Source organism: Podarcis tiliguerta, assembly GCF_965153285.1.
Source record: "Podarcis tiliguerta genome assembly, chromosome: 7".
Taxonomy (NCBI): domain Eukaryota; kingdom Metazoa; phylum Chordata; class Lepidosauria; order Squamata; family Lacertidae; genus Podarcis; species Podarcis tiliguerta.
The window spans coordinates 23,375,880-23,396,742 of NC_139540.1; the positions used below are offsets into that span (position 1 = coordinate 23,375,880).

The following is a 20,863-nucleotide window of genomic DNA, read 5'->3' on the forward strand; positions in this document are numbered from 1 at the left end:
TCTATCATGTATGCAAATATATACACACTAAATTAACCTATATGAAATAAGCATACGTAATTTACTGGGTGCATATGTTTTCATTCCAAATATAGTTCATGACAGACTACATTATAATACCTTTTGACCCATAATAACAGGCAACAAGTGGCCCAGCAAGTTGAATTCAGCCATAGGTATTGTCACAGTGCATTTCAGAATTGTGAAGTTTGTGATCCGAGTTGGAATATATTCTTCCAAAGCTGCTACTTCTTCTGGGCTTGGCATAGCTTTAGTACCATCTACAGAATCTGAAATAAATTATAATTACTCAAATTTAACATAATTATCAATGGGAATGTACATAGTCTTCCATAATTACTACTATAACTATAATTATTTTTTTGATCACTCTGTGCTCCTCTAAATGTCAAAAGGGCAAAAAGATTTCCATTGTTGCATTTCTCACAAGGAATATCAAACTGGCTCTCTTTACATATTTGCCTTTAAATTGTCACCACAGTTCATTTTAACTGCCTTCAAGTCACCTGTATGAGGGAAGAACTGTGCGGCAGGAGCTCTCCTGTCCTTCTGGCCTGGACATTGTCACCTGCTCTGTTCCTAAATCTGATCTGGAAGAAGAATGGGCAGGACAGACAGAATTGCCATTGCTATTGGTGAGGAGTTGCTGCCCTTCTAGACAGCCAGACTCCCCATGGACAGAACTCCATAACTGTGTTATAAGAACTATAACTTGGAAGAACTTCTGCTTGAGCTTGCTTTTCCCTTCTACCACCATTTTTCCTCATGTGCCACATCCTTTTAGACTGTGAGACTGTCTTAGTTCTGGGTTAGATACAGGTAGGTAGCTGTGTTGGTCTGCCGTAGTCGAAACAAAATTCCTTCCAGTAGCACCTTAGAGATCAACTAAGTTTGTTATTGGTATGAGCTTTTGTGTGCATGCACACTTCTTCAGATGTTCTGGGTTGTTGTTGTTGTTGTTTGCTTTTTGGTTATCCCCTGTGTGACAGTTCTTAGATTGACTGCAAGCTCTTGGGGAAAGGACCTCTTATTTATTGTAAAGTGTGATAGCACTAGCTAAATAAGTAAATAAGATATTCCTAGGTTAGAGATTGCTTGTTCTCCAGTTTCCTAAAAAAGTACAACTGGTACTCATCTGAAGTGCAGATCATGAATGGCATCATGGGGGTCACCCGATTGGGCTCTGACTCCACCATGATCATGAGGCAGGAACAAAGATTCTTTGAGAAAGTTTTGCAGACTTGCCAAGTTCAAACAGCCCATGGAGACAGCATAATTAAGGAAATAACAGGAATCCACTTTCCCCAAATATAGTAACAACCAATGGAACTAAGAAAACTAACAGAACTAACAGAGGAGTGGGGTGGGTGGAAAAGGAAACCTTTTTATGTAAAGTATTTTTTAGTAGGGATAGCTAACGAGGGAGGGAGGGAGGGAAGGCAAACAGGAAACAGATAAAGAAATGATTCGGGAAACTAGCCTGAGTGGGAGTGGGGGAAATGGGAGCTAAAGGTGACATGACTGCTTCAATCAGGCAGGAGCAAAAATCTGATTGGGAGCCACCCACTTTCCCAAGAAGTCTTTGCACTTGATCAGAGTGGAGTCGGAGCCCAATCCGCTGACCCCATGCCAAGTTTCCCTCTCAAAAATGCTGCAAATGGCTACTATAATTGAACACCGCATTGGTCAGATCAGCAGTGCCATAAACATTCTGTTTGGGCTCTTACCACAGACAACAATGAAAAGATTCTAATAAACCACTACCAAACTTTCCTTTTTTCACAGACACATTATTTGCAGTTAACATTTTTCCACTGAAGCTCTCCTACTTTATTTGTAAAAAAAGTAAAGAATAAAGAATTAAATCACGACATACCTTGCTTAGACTTGCTATATGGTTCATATTCATGTTCCAGAGCACAAACAATCATTTTCATAATCCTGTGCACTGCACTGCTATCAAGCCGAAGACTGAGAGGGCCCACAATAAGGGTTTTTGTAGACATCTCCTGAACGTGGCCAAAGTCTTCACTCTTTACTGAAGTCACATCTGGCTGGTTTCCAGACACTAAAACTACAATATATATATATATATTTACAGATAGTTAATACGTGCATTAGGACCAGCGTTTGAAACTCCCATTGTTCTAGGTGTGTTTTGCTACATGGAATTTCATTAACGCAAGCAGTTTCTGAGGTCTGGCCTCAGTACTGTGCCTAAGATTTCAGATAAAAACTGCAGAGTGGAAGGAAAGGAGGACCTTCTTCTGCCTTCCCACTTCTAGACACTCTCTAAGAACATTAGCAGGGTGGGCAGGGGAAGCATGGCTTTGCTTTTTGCAGACTTCAGATGAGAACTAGACCACGTGAAAAATGAATATAAGATTTTAGCAGCAGTTCATTCATTTTCAGCTTTGTATTATTGCTATTTTAAAAAAGTGTGCCCAGACATTCCGTTGTTGCACCCATAATATAGGTTTAAGGTAATTTAACTCCTAGCTTTCATATCTGTTCTAACACTGATTAGGACAATGGTAGAAACAGAAAAAACTACCTATGAAAAACCATTTCTTGCAATTATCAGTGGTTAGCTATAAACACTCACACAATAGCCTTAACTGCACTTTGTTTCTTCAGGATAAACTAATGCAAGCAAGATCACCAATGCATTTTCACAGGGAGGCCCACTTTTCCTTCTTCATGTCCATTACAGAAGGAAAGATGAAGTAGGTGGTGAATAGCAATATTGAGCTGAAAACTAAACCGGAGGCTTAAAGCTCAAATCACATGCTCTCAACAACTGTACTACACTATATACTCAAAATTGGAGACAGGGTTTTAAACCACCCATATCCATAGTGCACATGCTTTTTTGCCAACTCCAACTCAGCTGTGTTTTTAAATAACCACTTAATGGGATGAGAAAGCTGCTTTGATTTCAAGTTCATTAGAACTTTGGTCACAGTCAAGATTAACCACAATTTACAACATGTTTAAGTCAGGGTTGGGAAACCTCAGGCTTGGGAGTCAAATGTAGATCCTCCAGGCCTCTACCTCTAACTCTTGAGGCTGTCTCCAGGCTCTGCTCAGTACCTTCCTTGGTGCTTCTGCCTGGCCGGAATGTGCTCTCAAGCTGTGAAAATGCCTCGTTTGCTTTGTTGGAAGACAAAGAAATGGGGGCGGCACAGAAATCTCTAACTTCTGCATGGGTGGAATGTATCCTACAGTACAAAGTTAGAAGACACATCTGTTGCTCTGCCCCTGGAAGGACTTGCTCTGCACACCAGTGGCATGCAACCCCTGGAAGAAATGCAGCCCTTGAGCTAGGAAAAGTTTCCCACCACTGTATGTTCCCACCCTATTTATGTTACTCAGATATACGGCAATGCTGTACTTAATTGAAAGCAGGGCCATGCCTTTAGTACTGCCCCAAACATATCAAGTCTCCTCCTTCAGCTTCACGTTGAACACAGTTGTCTACAAAGAAGACCCAGCATGCAAACCCCTGTTCATGTGCAGGGACTCCACATAACTAGAACACCCATAAGCATGAGTGCTCTGATCACGCAGAGCCCTTGCACACTGAGGTGGACTAAGAGCATAGTTCAGATAGGGCTCTAAATTCTGGTTAACCTAAAACAGAAATGGGAGCTTCCAGTCTCCTCCTCATAGAGGGAAGCGGAAAGCAAGCAAGGAAGCCCAAGGCTTGTTCATGTCCTTCACTTTGAAGGACCTTGACTTTGGAGAGATTATTAGACTCCTGCCCTTAATATAAAGCAGATCATATTCATCTGCCCTAATACTGTGAAGGCATCTATTATTTATTGCTGCTTACACATGCATAGAATGCCACTATAAGTAATATTGTAACCCGTGCTTTTTTTCAGGGGGTACTCAAGGGTACGCAGTACTCGCACCTCTTTTTTGTTGTTAAAAAGTGTGGCACTCACTGTAACAACTTCACGGTGAGTACCGACACCTATTTTTCTAGAAAAAAAGCACTGGTTGTAACTATAATATAAACACACAGAAGAGAAGCTTTTGTCTTTCTTTAATGTAATCTCCCCATATGAACCAACCCAAACTCTCTGATCATCACCTGTTTATGGAATGCTCTCCCAGACAGTTACTGGTTTGTTTTTGTTAGGTATTTTGCGTTCTCATTCTGCATTTTAACGTTGTAAACTGCCCTATCATCTTAAATGGACAGTATACAAATTTAATTGATCATCACCATAATCATCACAGTTTATTCCTTTGCAGGCTGGATTATTTCCTTTAAGCCAGCATAAAGCTTGCAAAGCTGCCTTGAAATACATTTGCTGAACAGTAAGGTGTAGCACAGGGGTTAAGGGAATCAGCAAGGATCTTCTTCTGCCCACCTCCAGATTTGCCTTCATAACAACCCTGCTGAACAGCAATTTGAACCCAGATTTTCTCAAGCTAAATCGTTGTACGATAACAAAGCACATGGGCAAAGCAGTCATATCAAATTGCACATTGCTGTATTTCTTAGGGCAAAGTCAGGAAAAAGGGTATATAAGCAGACAAGCACGCTAGAATTCAAAATTTTCAGCAAGTCTATCCAGATTTAAAAATAGGTCAAAAAGGTAAATCTGAGGACAGTCGGTCAAGGACTGTCAGGTGCCTCTGAAGAAGCCTTTGTTTCTGTTATTCAAAAAGTAAGCAAACAAAGCAATGAAGTACCTTTGCCACTGGTGCTTTCCATTGTGTACAGATAATCCATGTAGAAAGCCCCAAACCTCTGCATTCCAGCTATCTCTGTGTACATCTCCTACCAACAAAGCAAAGTACATACAACTAATGTTCTCTTAAGAAAGAATCTTGAGATTACAACCCAATGGTATCAGGGCTATAGTCAAGTACTAGAGATATATACTTGTTTGGGTTTGTGCATGAATACTTGGTAAACCTTATCAAAACAAAGGACAGAGGTTAGCCAAAGAATTCATCCTTCAGATAGCTAATGCAACATCTAGACTAGACCACACAAAAGGACATCTATAACTCTTCTGGATGTTTTGTCCACTTTTCCAAAGCAGCTAGTTAATTAGTATCTTTAGCGGAGTCAATTATTTCAGCTTGACCTCTCACTCACTAGTAAACCAGCTGACTAGGGCAAACTTCATATCTAACATTTGCTACTTCCGAAACATTTTAGGACATCTAGCTAGAAAACAATCAGATTTATTTGGACTCAGTAGGTATTTGTTTGCTCTTGTCTCCATAGGAAGCAGTGAGTCGTAAGTAACATTCTAATCACGTCATTAGACATGAAGGTTGACATTTAAGTAAATGGAATCTATTATTACTACCAATAAAAGGAGAATTTGCAGCTTTAACAAAATGAGTTTATTGGGCAGTAATGAGATACATGGAATTCTCAGTGTTTCTCTGTTCTCCTGCTCTATGAAGGATGAGGAAACTAAAAAGAAGTATATAATATAAACACATTAAAAAAAAACACAGAGTGATGCCCCACAAGGATGTGTATTGGGACCAGTGCTTTTTAACTTGCTCAGAAATGGTTTGGATTTAAGAATGAGCAGTGAGTTGAGGCCAGATTAATGAATAATACCAATTTATCCCAACCAGACTATAAAGAGCTCTGAAAGAATCTATGTGAACTAGGTGAATGGGCAGCAAAATGGGAATTGCAGCTCAATATGAAAAAGTGTAAAGCGATGAACAAGGCAGCAAAAAAATCCTAACTTCGCAAATAGGTGATGACTAACCAGCAAACAATTTGAGCTGTGTGGCAGGCAGCTCAGTCAAAACATCAACCACTACAACACCTGTGAAAAGGGTACATTTTGTGTTAGATGTCATTAGGAAGGGGTTAAAAATAAAAGTGCCCATATCATAATGCCCTTGTAGAAATCTATGGTGCAGCCACATTTGGAAAATTGTGTGTGGTTTTGACTGCCGCAACTCAAAGAAGGCATCATAGAGCTATAAAAGGCACAGAAAAGGCAACCAGAATACTCAGGAGCTGAACACTTTTATTACAAGATTGAGCTTTTTTGTTTCAGGAGAAAGCAATTAAAGGGACAGCATAATGTTGTGATGTATGGTGTGGGAAAAGTTTAGTCTTTCTCCCTTTCACAGTACTATAACTCAGGATCATCCAATGAAATTGATAGATTCAAGTCAGACAAAATAATGTATTTATTCACATCATTCATTTATGGAATTCACTTCAATTAGATGTGGTAATGGTCACAAGCTTAGAGGGCTTGAAAAAGGGATTAGACAAATTCACAGAGGATAAATCTATCAGTGGCTTTATAGAACTTTCATGTTCAAAGGAAGTATGCTACTGAATTCTAGTTGCTGGGGATCCACAGCAAAAGAAGGCTGTGGTTTACAAGCTTTTGCCCTGCTTGTGCTGTTGTGGTTTACCACTGAATGAAGCTAGACTTAATGGACCTTTAGTCCAATTCACAAGGGCACATCTCATTAAAAAACAAAAACAGAGAAACCAAATATGAAGGACAATCCAGTTCAACGTGCAGACACACTAAGGATTAAAGAGTTGATCTCTTTTTAATGTATTAATTTCAGCATTTTAGACTTGAGTATAGATTCACAGTTTCCTATCAACTGCAGCTCTCTAAAGTACTTGCAAGCGGCAACTAGGAATGGATCTGAGCCATACTACTGAATATTTTAAAAGAAGAGGTATCTAATTTTACCTCTGCTACCTCTTTATATTTGAGTGAAAACTTGGAGGCTGTTTTACTCAGAGTCCATTGAAATTTATGGACCTTAGTCAATATTAATACATTTCAATGGGTTTACTCTGAGTAAAACATAGCTGAATACGACCCTGAGCAATTTGTACTCTGATACACATGCCTGAGTACAAAAACTTATAGGGGGGAATAAGCCTTAAGGCTATGTTCATTTTTATCAGGTGCCTGCCCTGCTTACAAGAAGCTCAAGGCAGCTTTCACAGTTCTTTTATTTTTACTCACAACAACTTTTTAAAGGTAGCGTATGCTGAAAGAGATAAACTCTTCAATAATTAGCCAGTGAGCTTCATAGCTGAAGGAGATTAGAACCATGGTCTCTCTTCTCCAGACTGAACACTCTGTGCCTTTGCCCACTACTAAAGACTGACTCTTATCTATTTACTCTTCAAATTTCTATCGCAGCGGAAGCCCTAAAAGTGGTTCATTCATAGAATCATAGAATTTTAGAGTTGGAAGGGACTACGAGGGCCATCTAGTCCAACCCCCCGCAATGAAGGAATCTTTTGCCCAACGTGGGGCTCAAAACCCATGACCCTAAGATTAAGGGTCTCATGCTCTACAAACTGAGCTATCCCAGCTATCAAATAATCATTTTCAAACTTAGCTCAATAAGGCTTAATCTAAGAAGACTAAGGTCTAAATTAGTTATGGCCTCTAGGCATTCAAGTAAAATGTGCAAGAAAAGTAAATTCAAGCAGCTCATTGTGACATAACTCATCTACTCATTAAGTGACAAAATACTTTAGTAGAAATAACTGACTCCATAATCAGAGCTGCTGAACATAGATGTGGACAAAATAAGCAACAGGATATGAACACTGAGCACAAATCCAAAATTTTAAAAGAAAACTTATTTAAGACCTTATGAGCGGCTGAATCCAAAATGAATTCTGCATGGACACCATTGTTCTCAGGGCTTCTGTAATCAAATAGTGAATTGGTGAGGTATGTCATCCCTTTTGTGCTCAGATTTTCACCACAGTTGAAAAAGTAGGCCTCCTTTTATAAAAGGGGGAAAAATATATCAGTGGGAATAGAAAGATAGTAACAAAACATAACAAACAAAAGAACATGTTATTTGATTTCTTCTTTATAAACATGGTACTTGAAGAAACTGTTCCCCCCTCCCCACCATGGTCTTCTTTGCACAATGATAAGCCAAACCGGAGCTAAGCATGAACAAGCAAGTTTGCTGGTAGACAGCTGGAAATTGCAGCTTCTTCACTCCTTACCACACCGCCCCGCTTCTGCTGTTGCCACACTACCAAGGGCTAAGCCATGATTTGGCTTAGTATTACATGTGAGCCGAGGCTCATGATTTGTCTAATTCGGCTAACACGGCTACCTGTCTTTTTTGTGTGAGCCAGTCATGCGGCTTTTGGGCTTCTTCTGAAAAATTGTAAAAACATTTTATGCCCTCTTTTAACAAAGCATGTCTGCAAGCTAGCAAAGCGTAACTTGTACTTACCGCATCACTTCTATTCATATTCTCCTCAAAATCTTTAATTCCCATAATTCCTTTGAGACAAAGAGCTTGGCAACCAACAAAGCCTATTTGGCAATCAAAGAAAGGTTCTCCACTCATGAGGACCTGGGGGAAAAAATGTTAACATGCTGAGTGTGTATAAAGAAACTGGAAGAGAGTTAAGCTTCTAGCCAAGAACCAACACATTGTTGGGTTCACCTATCTAACTTTATGTTAGAATAACTTTATTCTTATTTTTTTAATTTTTTTATAGCATTTGCACTCCACTCCAAGAAAGCCTTACATAACATCAAAACAAGACATTTCCTACCCACAGGCTTACAATCTAAACGAAAAGAAAACAAACAGGACAAGGGACAAGGACAGAAGAGAAAAATGAGAATCAAGGCTATTCCAAGCCTATCCTTTGGAATTCTCTCCCCTTGAATATTAGACAGGCACTGTCTAAGTGGTCTCTCCGGCCCCTACTGAAGATTCTCATCTATCAACAAAGCTTCTAAGTTGAGATTTTCCCAGTCTGAAATTGTTTTTTAAGATTTTTAAAATATGTTTTTATCGTCTTATGCCTTGTTTGCCACCCTAGGCACCTCTGGAACGAAAGGCAGGGTCTGAATCTAATACATAAATAAATGCACACCTATCTATCCAAAATTAATATTTATGTGGATGAATGTATAAGCAGGAATATTGTGGTCATTTTTTGCACTTAATTAAGAAACAAATGAAGTAAAAGCACAATAATAATGTACACCAGATTTGAGAGCTTATTATTTACTGCCTAGTGTACTACAGCTAAAGTCCAAGAATGGCTCTATTTCAGTTATGTTTTTATTATAGCCATCCAATAATGAGTGAATATAAAATCAATACTGCAACTGCCAGTACAAAGTAATGGTTCTGATGAAATAAATACTGATGCCAAGAAATCTACTATAAATATACAGAAGTAATGGAAAATTACCTCTACTGTAGTTCCTTCTTGCTCCCAGCATATTACTTCTTTGGATTTTACTTTCTGTGGGCTGTAATAGCTACTTTCAGCTTGCATTTCTGTGAGCTGTGTAACAATATGCCAAACACCTACCATTAGTCAACATTAGTATTAGCTGCATATAAGTTATTATTACTGTGTAGAAAAGATGATGACAAATTAAATTTTACTATTGGTGATTATGATTGGGCAGGAAACAGGTGCACTAAAACAGCTGCAATATATTATCCACACTAGAAAATAACAACTTTAATCTATGTACTGGCACAATTTAAAAAAAACAACAACACTGAAACATTTTTAGTTTCTCGGTTACATAAACAATGAATAAAAAGGTAATCTAACAGATACGCAGGTGCAACTCAGTTTATGAACTTGACAGAATAAACTTGACAGTTTATTATAATAGCATAGGAAGTAATTCACAAGATGGATGTACTTAAGCAACCCTTGCAAACCTCAATCATAAGTAAATATACTACCTTTTTGTCTATGCTCTGATCACCATGAATAAAGCAGCAAAAAGAGATCAATAGCGTACTTTTGACTATTCAACATCATTCATTAAACAAGGGCAAAATAATGAAACATTTAAATGTTTAGCCCTAACAGCTCCTAACTCTGGCATCTTTAACTGCTGAAATAATTCCTTCTAATTTTCTTATAACATAAAATTCCTAGAAGCTCTCATTACTTAGCTATTTCCAACTGGGTGTACACATGGTTGCTGTTTTGAAGCTAAGTTCTATAAAGCAAATGCTCAAGGAAAACAGGATTTAAAAACCCGCCCTTCAGCTGTCTGCAATCATTGTAGAGGAAAAGCAATTAATTGATTAAAAGAACTCAAACATTGCAAGAACAATTTTCGACATTATTAGGAAAATGCAACATTTAATTTGGCATGGGTTTTTTTTTTAAGCTGGAGTGGTATCAGCTATTCAGAATGCTAATGCAGAAACCTGAGCTTGTTTTTGACCAAAATATGAACCACAAATTAATTCCATACATTCTTAGCATTCAGGCAGAACAATGAATTCTAATGTTTTCCTTCTAAGTGCCAGCATAATTCTCTTATGCATACCATTTTATAGTGTAAAAAATATAACATTCAAGATGTTAGGATGTGGTAAAATTATTTTAATGTATAATGCTAAATGCACAAGAATAAAAACAAAGTCTCCTTTAATGGGTTTTACCTACTTCAGCAAAGGACGCTGTATACACTAGCAGTTTATTATGAGATTTAGTGGGAATAATATCCGAACTAGAGTTGAGGCCACTGGGTTCCATGTTAGATTACAAATAAAACATATTTTTACAGTGCTGCAGTGCCCTTTTCCTCTTGAACTGGGCAGGCTCATCCTACAAGTCTGCTGTAAGAAGTGACTGACAGGATCAGGCAACTACTGTACAAAATAACAAAGGTATGAACAAATGCATGGATAGTGAAGAATGTGAGTGCTCTGGGAGAAAATATACTCCCTCCTTTCTTCAAAGCCCCACAGTAGAACATTCTTCTTCTTTCTCTGGTGATCATTCGCAGTCGAGTAAGACTGTCTTCCATAAACACGGTTTTAACAATGACTGTGGAGGCCAATTCTGAATCCACACATTCTTCCACAGTGGAGACATAGGTTTCCGGGCGGGAGCTAATCACAGTGTAGATTTGCCAAGCGTGCCTTCCTCTTAGCACATTTGTCCCTTGCGTCCTGAGTTCAAGTGTCTTCAAAGCGCATGACACCTTTGGTAAAGGCTTTTCTCCAATTGGAGCTCTCATAGGCAAGTGTTTCCCAATTGTTGGTGTTTATACTACATTTTTTAAAATTTGCCTTGAGAGAGTCTTTAAACTTCTTTTGTTGACCACCAGCATTACACTTTCTATTTTTAAGTTTGGAATAGAGTAGTTGCTTTGGAAGACGATGATCAGGCATCCGCGCAACATGAACAGTCCAACAAAGTTGATGTTGAAGAATCATTGCTTTGAGACTGGTACTCTGGGAGAAAATATACTTGCTCCCTTCTTCATATCCCCCGAGTAGAACATAGATCTGCTGTGAGCACCCAATGATCAATCAGCTTCCTTGACTGGAAGCATTAAAGTTGATGCCTACACATTTGGATCATCTGAAAACTAACCAATTTAGCTTTCAGATGATCCACACATGTGTAGGAATCATGGGGGACAGGGGGATAGACATATGTAGGATTGCACTGTTAAAGGTATTCAACTATATGTGAACCAGCATACATTGTTTTCCTCAATGAGAATGAATGACTATATATTGCCATCTATTTTTGTTATCCGAGCACTTTGCAAAAATAACTAGAAATATACTTATGGGTTTTTTTTTGGGGGGGGGGGTTAATGTTACCTTGAAGGTAATAGTAGCCTTTGTACAGTAAAATCCTATAGAAACAATGGGATCTTTAACTGCTGGCGATTTATGCTGATTCATTGTTGTTCCATCATCTATTCCAAGAAAGTCTCCCTCTTCATCATCATTACCCACAATAGCAGGTACAAACGACCAGGCCCACGACACCCATCCCTGCTGTTGATCATCATCTTGTTGAACATAAGATTCTGGAGAAATATATTGCATATCATGGCCTATTTCATCTTCTGCACCTTTAAAAAAATGAAAGCAAGGATTATTCAGCTTGAAATACAGTATTAGCCACAAACTAGAAACAAGAGGCATTTTATTTTATACTTACATACAACATGTATTTTAAACAATATATACTACACCTTGTGGTATGAACAGGAATGCCAACAAGATTTCCTGGGCCCAGTACACTGTATGTGGATTGGGCGCCCTGCATTTATAATATATTTTTTATATTACATTCCTGGAATCATTTAAAGCCAAGTCATATTTGATGAACACTAAATAATTTGCATTTAAAACTCTAATTAAAATTATGAAATCTGGCTTTCATTTTGTCCTAAATCATCTGTTTTGATCCAAACTATAAAGGTACACCTGATTTAGGGAAGCTGCCTCAGTTTCTAATTTGATCCCAGAATGTCCCACTTTTCCTTAGGGTATCCCTGTTTTCATTGGAGAAATATTGGAGGGTATGGAGTTATCCAACCCCCCCCCCAAGCTGTCTGAAGGCAATCCTGTATAGGGAAGTTTTTTTAATGTTTAATATTTAATGTTTTTGTATATGTTGGGAGCTGCCCAGAGTAATGTGTGCAGGGTATAAACAGTAAAATTATCATTATGGAATAAAATGTCCCTATTTTCATCGGAGAAATGTTGGAGGGTATGGACTACAAAAAAGAAATGTACTACTGAACGCAATAACCAGGATAATGAAAAACTGCACAATTAAATTAGCAGCAAATTACAAGACACCCTATACACTCTTCCGTAAGTCATGAAATGCATTCCTTGTCAAAATTCTCATAGTGAACTTGAGCGATTCACATTAAACTCTCTTCAGAGGAGACACGGCAAAAAATACTGTGTTTTATACCAATTTAGAAATATTTTTTAAAATCCCTGCCTAATTTAGCTGATAACGTTTACTCAGTTTCCAGAGCTGATGAACAGAAAAAGTAAACAAATGAGCTGCAAATGCTTAAAAGGTTCTTTGATATCAAACATCAGGCAAAATCCCTAAACTTATGCAATCAGTGCTTAGATGGCTGTTAACACAAGCTGGACCCCGGCCTTGGCAGCATCACCAGCACAGTCTTAACGCAAGGATTAACTGTTCTTGAACAATTTCAAGTATATTATGTCCAAACAGGCCTCCTTCAACAGCAGAAATGTTCCCAATATTTATCCCTTTAAAGGTATTGACATCTGTGACTGGCAGGAAAATGCTAGGTTTCATATATGTCACCTTTTGCTGATGGATAAAGTTATCAAATCCATACCTTCAGAAACCTGTGTGAACTTTTAATTAACTATGGTTTGTAGCAGAGATGATGCAGAAGAGCCTGGAAAACTGTGGGTAGTGGGTGCCATTTTCCCAAATTCACCACAGTTGGGGTATCTTTTTCATCTGGAAGTAGGTCAGGAAGGGGATGGTGGGAATTTAATGCAGACACTTTGGGACTGCGCATTTTGAGATGGGACAGTCAGCAGTACCATCTGAATGTTGTAATATCTTCCCCATCATTTACATAAAAGGCAGAGTTTATCCTGAACATTTTAGAACAGGAGATGGCTTGGGTAGGGGGTCCTGCTTGCATTTGAGCCTGAACCAGCATATACACAAACCACAGATACCAGTAGTTCCACTTGAGTGAGAGTGAAGTAGAGTTGGCTTCTTCCCCCTAACATTAACCAATACAAACCAGACACCACAAAGCTTATCAAATTAGACAATTATAATTAATATGAAAATGAAACACTTGAGTAAACATAGAATATGTAGCACAACAAGAAAATATCTACTAACCACCACCATACAGATACATGCAGCAACTTTTTTGCACACTTTATTAATTTGGAACAAATGGCACAATCAGTTATGCATCTTAATATCTCCTTTGTTATCATTTTTGTTCTACTCATTATTCTATTTCATGAGAAAGGCAGTACAAACAATGCAAAAAGTAGAGGCTGTACAGACTGAATGGTATGTGATATGTTGCCTAGGCACAGGTCCTGTCTATACATATTTATATTGGATTTAATATTATAATGTAGGTCATAATAAAAGGAGACAAAGTCTTCAACAACATATTCCTACATGAGTAGCAACCAAAGTAGATGCTTTTGGCTTTTCTACCACTGCAGTGAAAGCATTGCTCAGAGCTATGGTCCAGATGCATATTTTTAAAAGGAAAAAGCTCACATTATTATAAATGGCCTTTCCCCGCAAATAAAACATCGCTATATTAGTCTGAATTAGCTGGTGGTCTCATAGCCGAACATGATAGGAACTGTAGGGATTATTTTTGATTCCTATGTCAAGAGTGACATGGAATATTAATCGGACAAAGTGATGCCTCAGGCCATAATTTTTCTGCAAGATGTGTAAACCCTTTAAAAGTACTGTGCCTCCAGAATCTTGTGCTTTTTAAAGAGCCTATAAGAAAGACCAATGAAAATAAAGGCAATGTAAACTGTGAAAGCAGCCAGCCTAACCTAGTTACTAGGAAAATGAAATCAAACATATAAGGGCTCCTTACAGCGAGTCAGACCATCGAGGTCAGGATTGTGTTCTCTGACTGGTAGTGCCTCAAGAATCTGTCCCAAGGGATTTCCTCAGCCCTCTTCAGTAACCCCTGAGTAGCTTGGGACCAGTTTACTTACAGGATAACTTTACCCCAATATGTGCTCTCTCAGCTGCTTTGATCTGCAGAACTGATACATGTATCACATAATACTCATTCCACTGTTGTATAAAATCAATATTTTAGTGTGATGACACCTACACTTTAGAACTCACAGCTTCTTGACATCAGACAGGCATTTTCTTTGTACAGTCGTACCTTGGTTCTCAAACGGAATCCGTTCCGGAAGTCCGTTCGACTTCCAAAAATGTTTGAAAACTAAGATGCGGCTTCCAATTGGCTGCAGGAGCTTCCTTCACTTAATCGGAAGCCACGGAGGCAACATCGGACGTTAGGGTTCCAAAGAACGTTCACAAACCAGAACACTCACTTGCGGAGTTCAGGAGCCAAAACGTTCAAGTTGCAAGGTGTTTGACAACCAAGGTACAACTGTACTCTTTTTGGCACCTGCTTAAAACATTTTTGTTTAGGCAAACCTATCCAGGCATGTAGCTGCTGATGTGTTTTAATCTCTTTTACTGTTAATTTTAATTATTTCAAAATGTTTTGAATTGTTTTTTATTAATAATCTTGACATTTCGTGTAAACTACTTAAGAGGTTTTACTACGACCAAAGGGTATATAAGCTTTGTTAAATAAATTTGGGCTTCTGTATGGGGCTGCAGGGATCGTCATCAAAAACCACCTCCTTCCCCATTCCATTGAGAGATGCTTTCTGTTAGCAGAAGCAGCACCATGGGATACCACACCAATCTGTAACTACGTTATTTCTTGCAAATATCTATTTTTTCACACACAAAATGGCAGGTTGCGGCAAACAACTATGCCTAAATAGTCATGTTGCGTTTTAGATAATTAATACTAATGAGGTGCCATAAATAATGAAAAAGAATACTTAGTACATAGTTTCTGATGCAAACTGCTCTATTGACTTATTAAATAAATTCTTTAATAAAGTTAGTTGATGTGACTTGAGGACTGACTACTTCTAAATAAATTAAAATATGGGATTTACAGAATAATCTAGAGTATCAGAGTAAAATTATTCCAGGTACTTTTAAGGTAAGAATAAGAAAGAATTTTGAACTGTTTACTTCATGTTTTGGTACATATTTTGAAAATGACTGGTGGCAATCCTTTAGTAGAGAGGCCCTCAAACTCAGTTACAGAGCTCTTTTAACCAACCCAAGAAAAGAATCAAGCCCTTAATACAACACAGATTGCAATCAATTTGAAATATTTGTCATTGCCCTAAAAATAATACACAATGTTATTGTTTGAATGGATTAAAGGTAACGGTACCCCTGCCCGTACAGGCCAGTCTTGACAAACTCTAGGGTTGTGCGCTCATCTCACTCTATAGGCCGGGAGCCAGCGCTGTCCGCAGACACTTCCGGGTCACGTGGCCAGTGTGACGAAGCTGCTCCGGCGAACCGGCACCAGAGCAGCACACGGAACGCCGTTTACCTTCCCGCTATAAAGCGGTACCTATTTATCTACTTGCACTTAATTGTGCTTTCGAACTGCTAGGTGGGCAGGAGCTGGGACCGAACGACGGGAGCTCACCCCGCCACGGGGATTCGAACCGCCGACCATGCGATCAGCAAGTCCTAGGCGCTGAGGTTTTACCCACAGCGCCACCCGAGTCCCTTTGAATGGATTACAAAGTTCCAATTTAACCTTGGAAAAATTGTTCCATAGAAGACCTGCCTTCACAATCTTACATATAGCTTCCTTAGGAAGCTAACAGAATAATTACTTGTTATTTAAACCACAATAGGAGAATTAAACATGAAGTTGTGATTATGTCTTTAAATCGTCTCAAACCAATCTACAATATTGCCCAAGAACCTAGGTAACAACTAGTTTTGCATTATCTGCACTTGAACTGTAATTTCTCTGATGCTTTTGGAGGATTGTGAACAAATTCAGTCTGTCTTACCTGAGATGTTCCCCAAAACATCCTTAGTGTGACAAACCAAGTCTTCATTTTCTCCATCTTTAAAGTTGCCTATTTCTCCATAGTAGAGTGAAATTCCAAGTTGCATTATTCGAATAAACATAGGAAGTTGTTGATCAGTAATGGAGAGCTTCAGGGTTTCTACTAAAGTGTGGATCTGCAAGTACAGAGAAAAGCATTGAGTTGGATCTGAAGAAATGTAGAGCTGGGAGGGGGGGCGCTAGGGTCATCTGGCCCAATCCCCTACAATACGTGAAAGGAAGAACGAATGGAACTCCAATTGTGCAACAATGGATCCTCTGGAACAGCATAAGTGGGCTACCAGAGTTTCAGTAGGACAGGGAAATTATAAGAATTCAGCTGAACTGCCTTGCATAAGCAGTAGTGCCTTTCTCCTGCAGTCTTAGATGGCGACCTGTGCATAATAAGGGATAAATTCTGTTGAACACAGTCAGACTTAAACATGCATATAGGACCAGGCTCCACATAAGCAACAAGAGACAAAATTCAGATTTTAAAAGTAAATGTTAACATACATCTAAGGCAAATGAAGATTGTAATTATGAAGTATGTTAAACATTGGGTTAATTTCATTTTTAATGACAGATATTCCAGGGTACCCTGATGAGGAACTGTGGCCACCAACAGAGATAACCAGGCAAGTTATTTATAAATGTAATGATAATTATGCTCACACTAATCTATGTTCCCTGGCATGCTTTTTATGGTAACTCAGAATTCATTAAAACCATCTATATAAGTAATGAAGGAATAGAAAACACAGAATTCCTTATTAGAACCACAGCACCAACTGACATTAGTGAAGACTGTGTCAAAATTTCCATTATATGCTGTCAGAAGTTTGTGATTCTGCCATTAAAATATCCCCTCTGCTAAAACCTGGCATGAAAGTTAATGATCAAGCCCACAACTGAACTTCATTCCTCGATCAAAAACAAAAATTTGGCAAACTTTAAGATTCAGAGAGAGAGAAGGCCAAGATTTACTATTCTGCTTACCTACAATAGCCACATAGTACTGCAGTGAAGTGCATTTAGCATGTCAGAGTTTATTATGATTAATAGAAGACAAGAACCTGTTTATGTTTCAGAAGCTGCTGAGCACAAATATCTCAAAATGACTTTAGCTGTCATCTCTTTCCATCTAGTGTTACAGTATGCATAGCAAAGTTGTAGACAAGTTGAGAAAATATCAATTCCAGAATCTGACAAGTAATTTTGTCTACAGTGCTTGTCATAGACTTTAGGACAGGTGTGGGGAACTCAGGCTGGAGGCTGAGTGCCTGGTCCTTGATACTCTCACCAGTCAACACTGCTCCCTAGGCCAGCTTAATTCCCTCCTTGAGTGTTTTTGCCAGGCTGGAATGTGTCACTGAGCTGTGATAATGGTTCTTGCCTGCCAAGATGAAGCCCCAGAAAGTTGCTCTTGAGGCAATGCAGCCCTTGGACTGCACAAGGTTCCCTATTGCCGTTTTAGTACAGTGGTACCTCGGGTTACAGACGCTTCAGGTTACAGACTCCGCTAACCCAGAAATAGTACCTCGGGTTAAGAACTTTGCTTCAGGATGAGAACAGAAATTGTGCAGCAGCGGCGCGGTGGCAGCGGGAGGCCCCATTAGCCAAAGTGGTGCTTCAGGTTAAGAACAGTTTCAGGTTAAGAACGGACCTCCAGAACGAATTAAGTTCTTAACCCGAGGTACCACTGTATTTAGAAACTAAAGCATGCAGTGCAAACTGTGAAGATCTAAAACAGGCATAGGCAAACTCTGGCCCTCCAGATGTTTGGGACTACAAGTCCCATCATCCCCTAGCTAATAGGACCAGTGGTCAGGGATGATGGGAATTGCAGTCCCAAACATCTGGAGGGCCAGAGTTTGCCTATGCCTGATCTAAGAGAACATTAAGCTCGGATAAATGCCACAGAGAATGCCAGATTGATAAGTGTATTGATTAGAAAGAGCCATATAGATCCTGAAAGCTCTGGATATCTGCTTCCAATCCTTGGCTTAGAAACAGGAGAAAGTTTGTTACAGTTAAACAAACTGAAACTAAACTGAATAGCTTTAAGTACCTAATAATGAATTGTTAGTCTGAATTAAGACCCTACAGCCACATGCTACTGGATAAATGTATGTGCAAAACAACTCCTATGCGGCATCTGGCATCAATAGTATCAGGATAATTAGCTGCACACAGGGACAGATAAACTACAGTACTCATGGACACATCTGGAAACATGTTCAGAACAGACAATACTTCGCTTTCTCAATCTAATTTCAAAAATTCACAAAACACCCACAGTACATGCTGTTACAGGCTTTCAGATTGCTCTGGCACCACTGTTCCCACATACAGTATGTGCATCCTCTCTTGAAGTAGATTAGAATACACAATCTCATTAAAGACTATTAAGTACCTTGAATTACATCATAATATTTTTGAATTCTCACTTATCTATTACCCCAGTCAGCCTTTTTATTATCCATACAAGTACCAGAATTAAGTATCCTTAAGCTGACACTATGAAGAAGTAGCTAAATTAAGATGAATTAGCCATACTGAGGCTAGAAGTTGTATCTCAAAAAATGTATGGAATGGTTGAAGTAACCCGCTAACAGCCAAACTACTATTCCTGGGACACAAAGTCCTGGTATGGCTATAGTCACCCAATGTTCACATCTGGAGGCTCAGAAATTAGTGGTCCCCAAAGGTAGAGCAGAAATTAATCTGTTTTAGGTGGTCGATTTTCATTTTTCTTAGGAGTACATGGTGAAAAACAATTCATACATCCAATTTAAAAGATCTAGAAAAGTACTTACTTTAATAGTGGATGGCATCTTAGAATTAAGATTATCATAAGTGAAATGTAGACGAGTTCTGAACGAACACTTGTAAAGCAGGGGATCTTGATAAAATTCAATCTTGCCGCTAGCGTTCCTTTTGTCTAGGCAAACCGTGCAGTCAGAAAAATTTATCACCTTCCTTAGGACCAAATCAGTTGCTTTCAAAAGAAAGAAAAATGTTGCTCAGTTCTTAGCAGATAAAGCAAAGTAAATACTATGCAAACACTCATATTTATTTCGCACTACTTAATACATAGAAACATTTTTAAAGGATCCTTCACAAGTTTAACATATCCAAAGTTTTATTCAAAACACTGGAGAGACTGCAGGAGTGAGGAAGTTTCAAATGCTTCCTACTTGGTATCTGCTTCAAGTCTGTGCAGAATCTGAAAAGCCTGAAGCTGTACAATGCATCGTGTTGTAAGAACTCAATGGGGAAACTCAGAGAACAAAGCTCACCTCTAAAATAGATCAATATTTGTCTCTCTGATCACTATTTCTGCAAAATTATTTTAGAACATTATCTTTTAAAAAAATGTACAATGTCATTTAAAAACTCAATAGTCTGCTTACCAGATATGTCCATGAATGCTCGATCCCAAAATTCATCCACGGTGTAACATTCTGCTGAAGTGATATTGACTGACAGAACGATGTCATCCTCCACGTATTTGAGTATGAGATTATTGATGACAATGTTGACATTGTTTATAACCCGCCAGATCAAACTCTGTACATAGCCTAAAAAGAAATCATGGTTTTATTAAACCCTTTGTTTGGGAACCTTACTAACAAGTTACCAAATACAGAAAAAAATAAAATTGCCGGTTGAAGAGCTATCAAGTGTTTAAATAAAACAAAACATCAGGTTTCCTGCGCTTCAAGCAAACTAACAACCGCCAAAAGAACAGAGTCCTAAAAATAACTATATTATTTTTTATCACAAAGTACCTGGTGGTAAATCTGGGTCAGGAGTAGCCTGTTGAATTCTTCTTGGTTTCACTGCTGCTTTTGCACTTTCCGTGGTACTACGATTTGTTGAACTTGAACCACAGCTCTCATGATCATCCTATAAAAGTTAACAAATGTTCATACTGAATCCACAACGGCCAAAAAAAATAGTAAAAAATAATAATTTAATTTTTTAAAAAGAAAATAAAGAATACCTCTTTTTAATATAAAATTATTTAGTGTAATAAACAAAGAAGCTTGGTATTTTGACATCTCTTTCAATTCTTTGTATTTGTTGATGCGAAAAAGTCATTTATGCAGTGCTATTTTTCTAGAAAAAGAGGAGCTCAGAACTCACCATGAATGACTCCCTCGTTCTCTTAGAATGTCAATGGTGCCCACCTGAGAGGTGCCAGAACTGAGTTAAAAAACTCTGCATTTATGTTTATCTCTATTTAATTAATATTTGAATTAAATATTAGCCCTGCATTTATGTTTATCTCTATTTAATTAATATTTGAATAATGTGGGATTCAAAAGGAGTATCTTAAGGTT

The 20,863-nt window shown here is 38.4% G+C and overlaps 1 protein-coding gene across 9 annotated transcripts in view; it reads right to left on the minus strand.

Moving 5' to 3' along the window:
* The window catches only part of VPS13B (vacuolar protein sorting 13 homolog B), a 382,518-nt gene that overhangs the window by 291,202 nt on the left and 70,453 nt on the right, over positions 1-20,863 (minus strand). For all 9 annotated transcript variants that reach the window (XR_014513865.1, XR_014513866.1, XM_083450859.1 and 6 more), the window contains exons 4-14: positions 20,309-20,426; positions 19,931-20,098; positions 19,334-19,515; positions 16,477-16,651; positions 11,647-11,903; positions 9,245-9,340; positions 8,266-8,388; positions 7,659-7,796; positions 4,729-4,816; positions 1,898-2,095; positions 121-290 (exon numbers count right to left, since the gene is read on the minus strand). Coding sequence is in view for 7 of the 9 variants with exons in the window: in XM_083450859.1 (XP_083306985.1) it covers positions 121-290; positions 1,898-2,095; positions 4,729-4,816; positions 7,659-7,796; positions 8,266-8,388; positions 9,245-9,340; positions 11,647-11,903; positions 16,477-16,651; positions 19,334-19,515; positions 19,931-20,098; positions 20,309-20,426 (1,713 nt within the window). In the remaining 2 variants the exon portion in view is untranslated. The remainder of the gene's footprint in view (positions 1-120; positions 291-1,897; positions 2,096-4,728; positions 4,817-7,658; positions 7,797-8,265; positions 8,389-9,244; positions 9,341-11,646; positions 11,904-16,476; positions 16,652-19,333; positions 19,516-19,930; positions 20,099-20,308; positions 20,427-20,863) is intronic.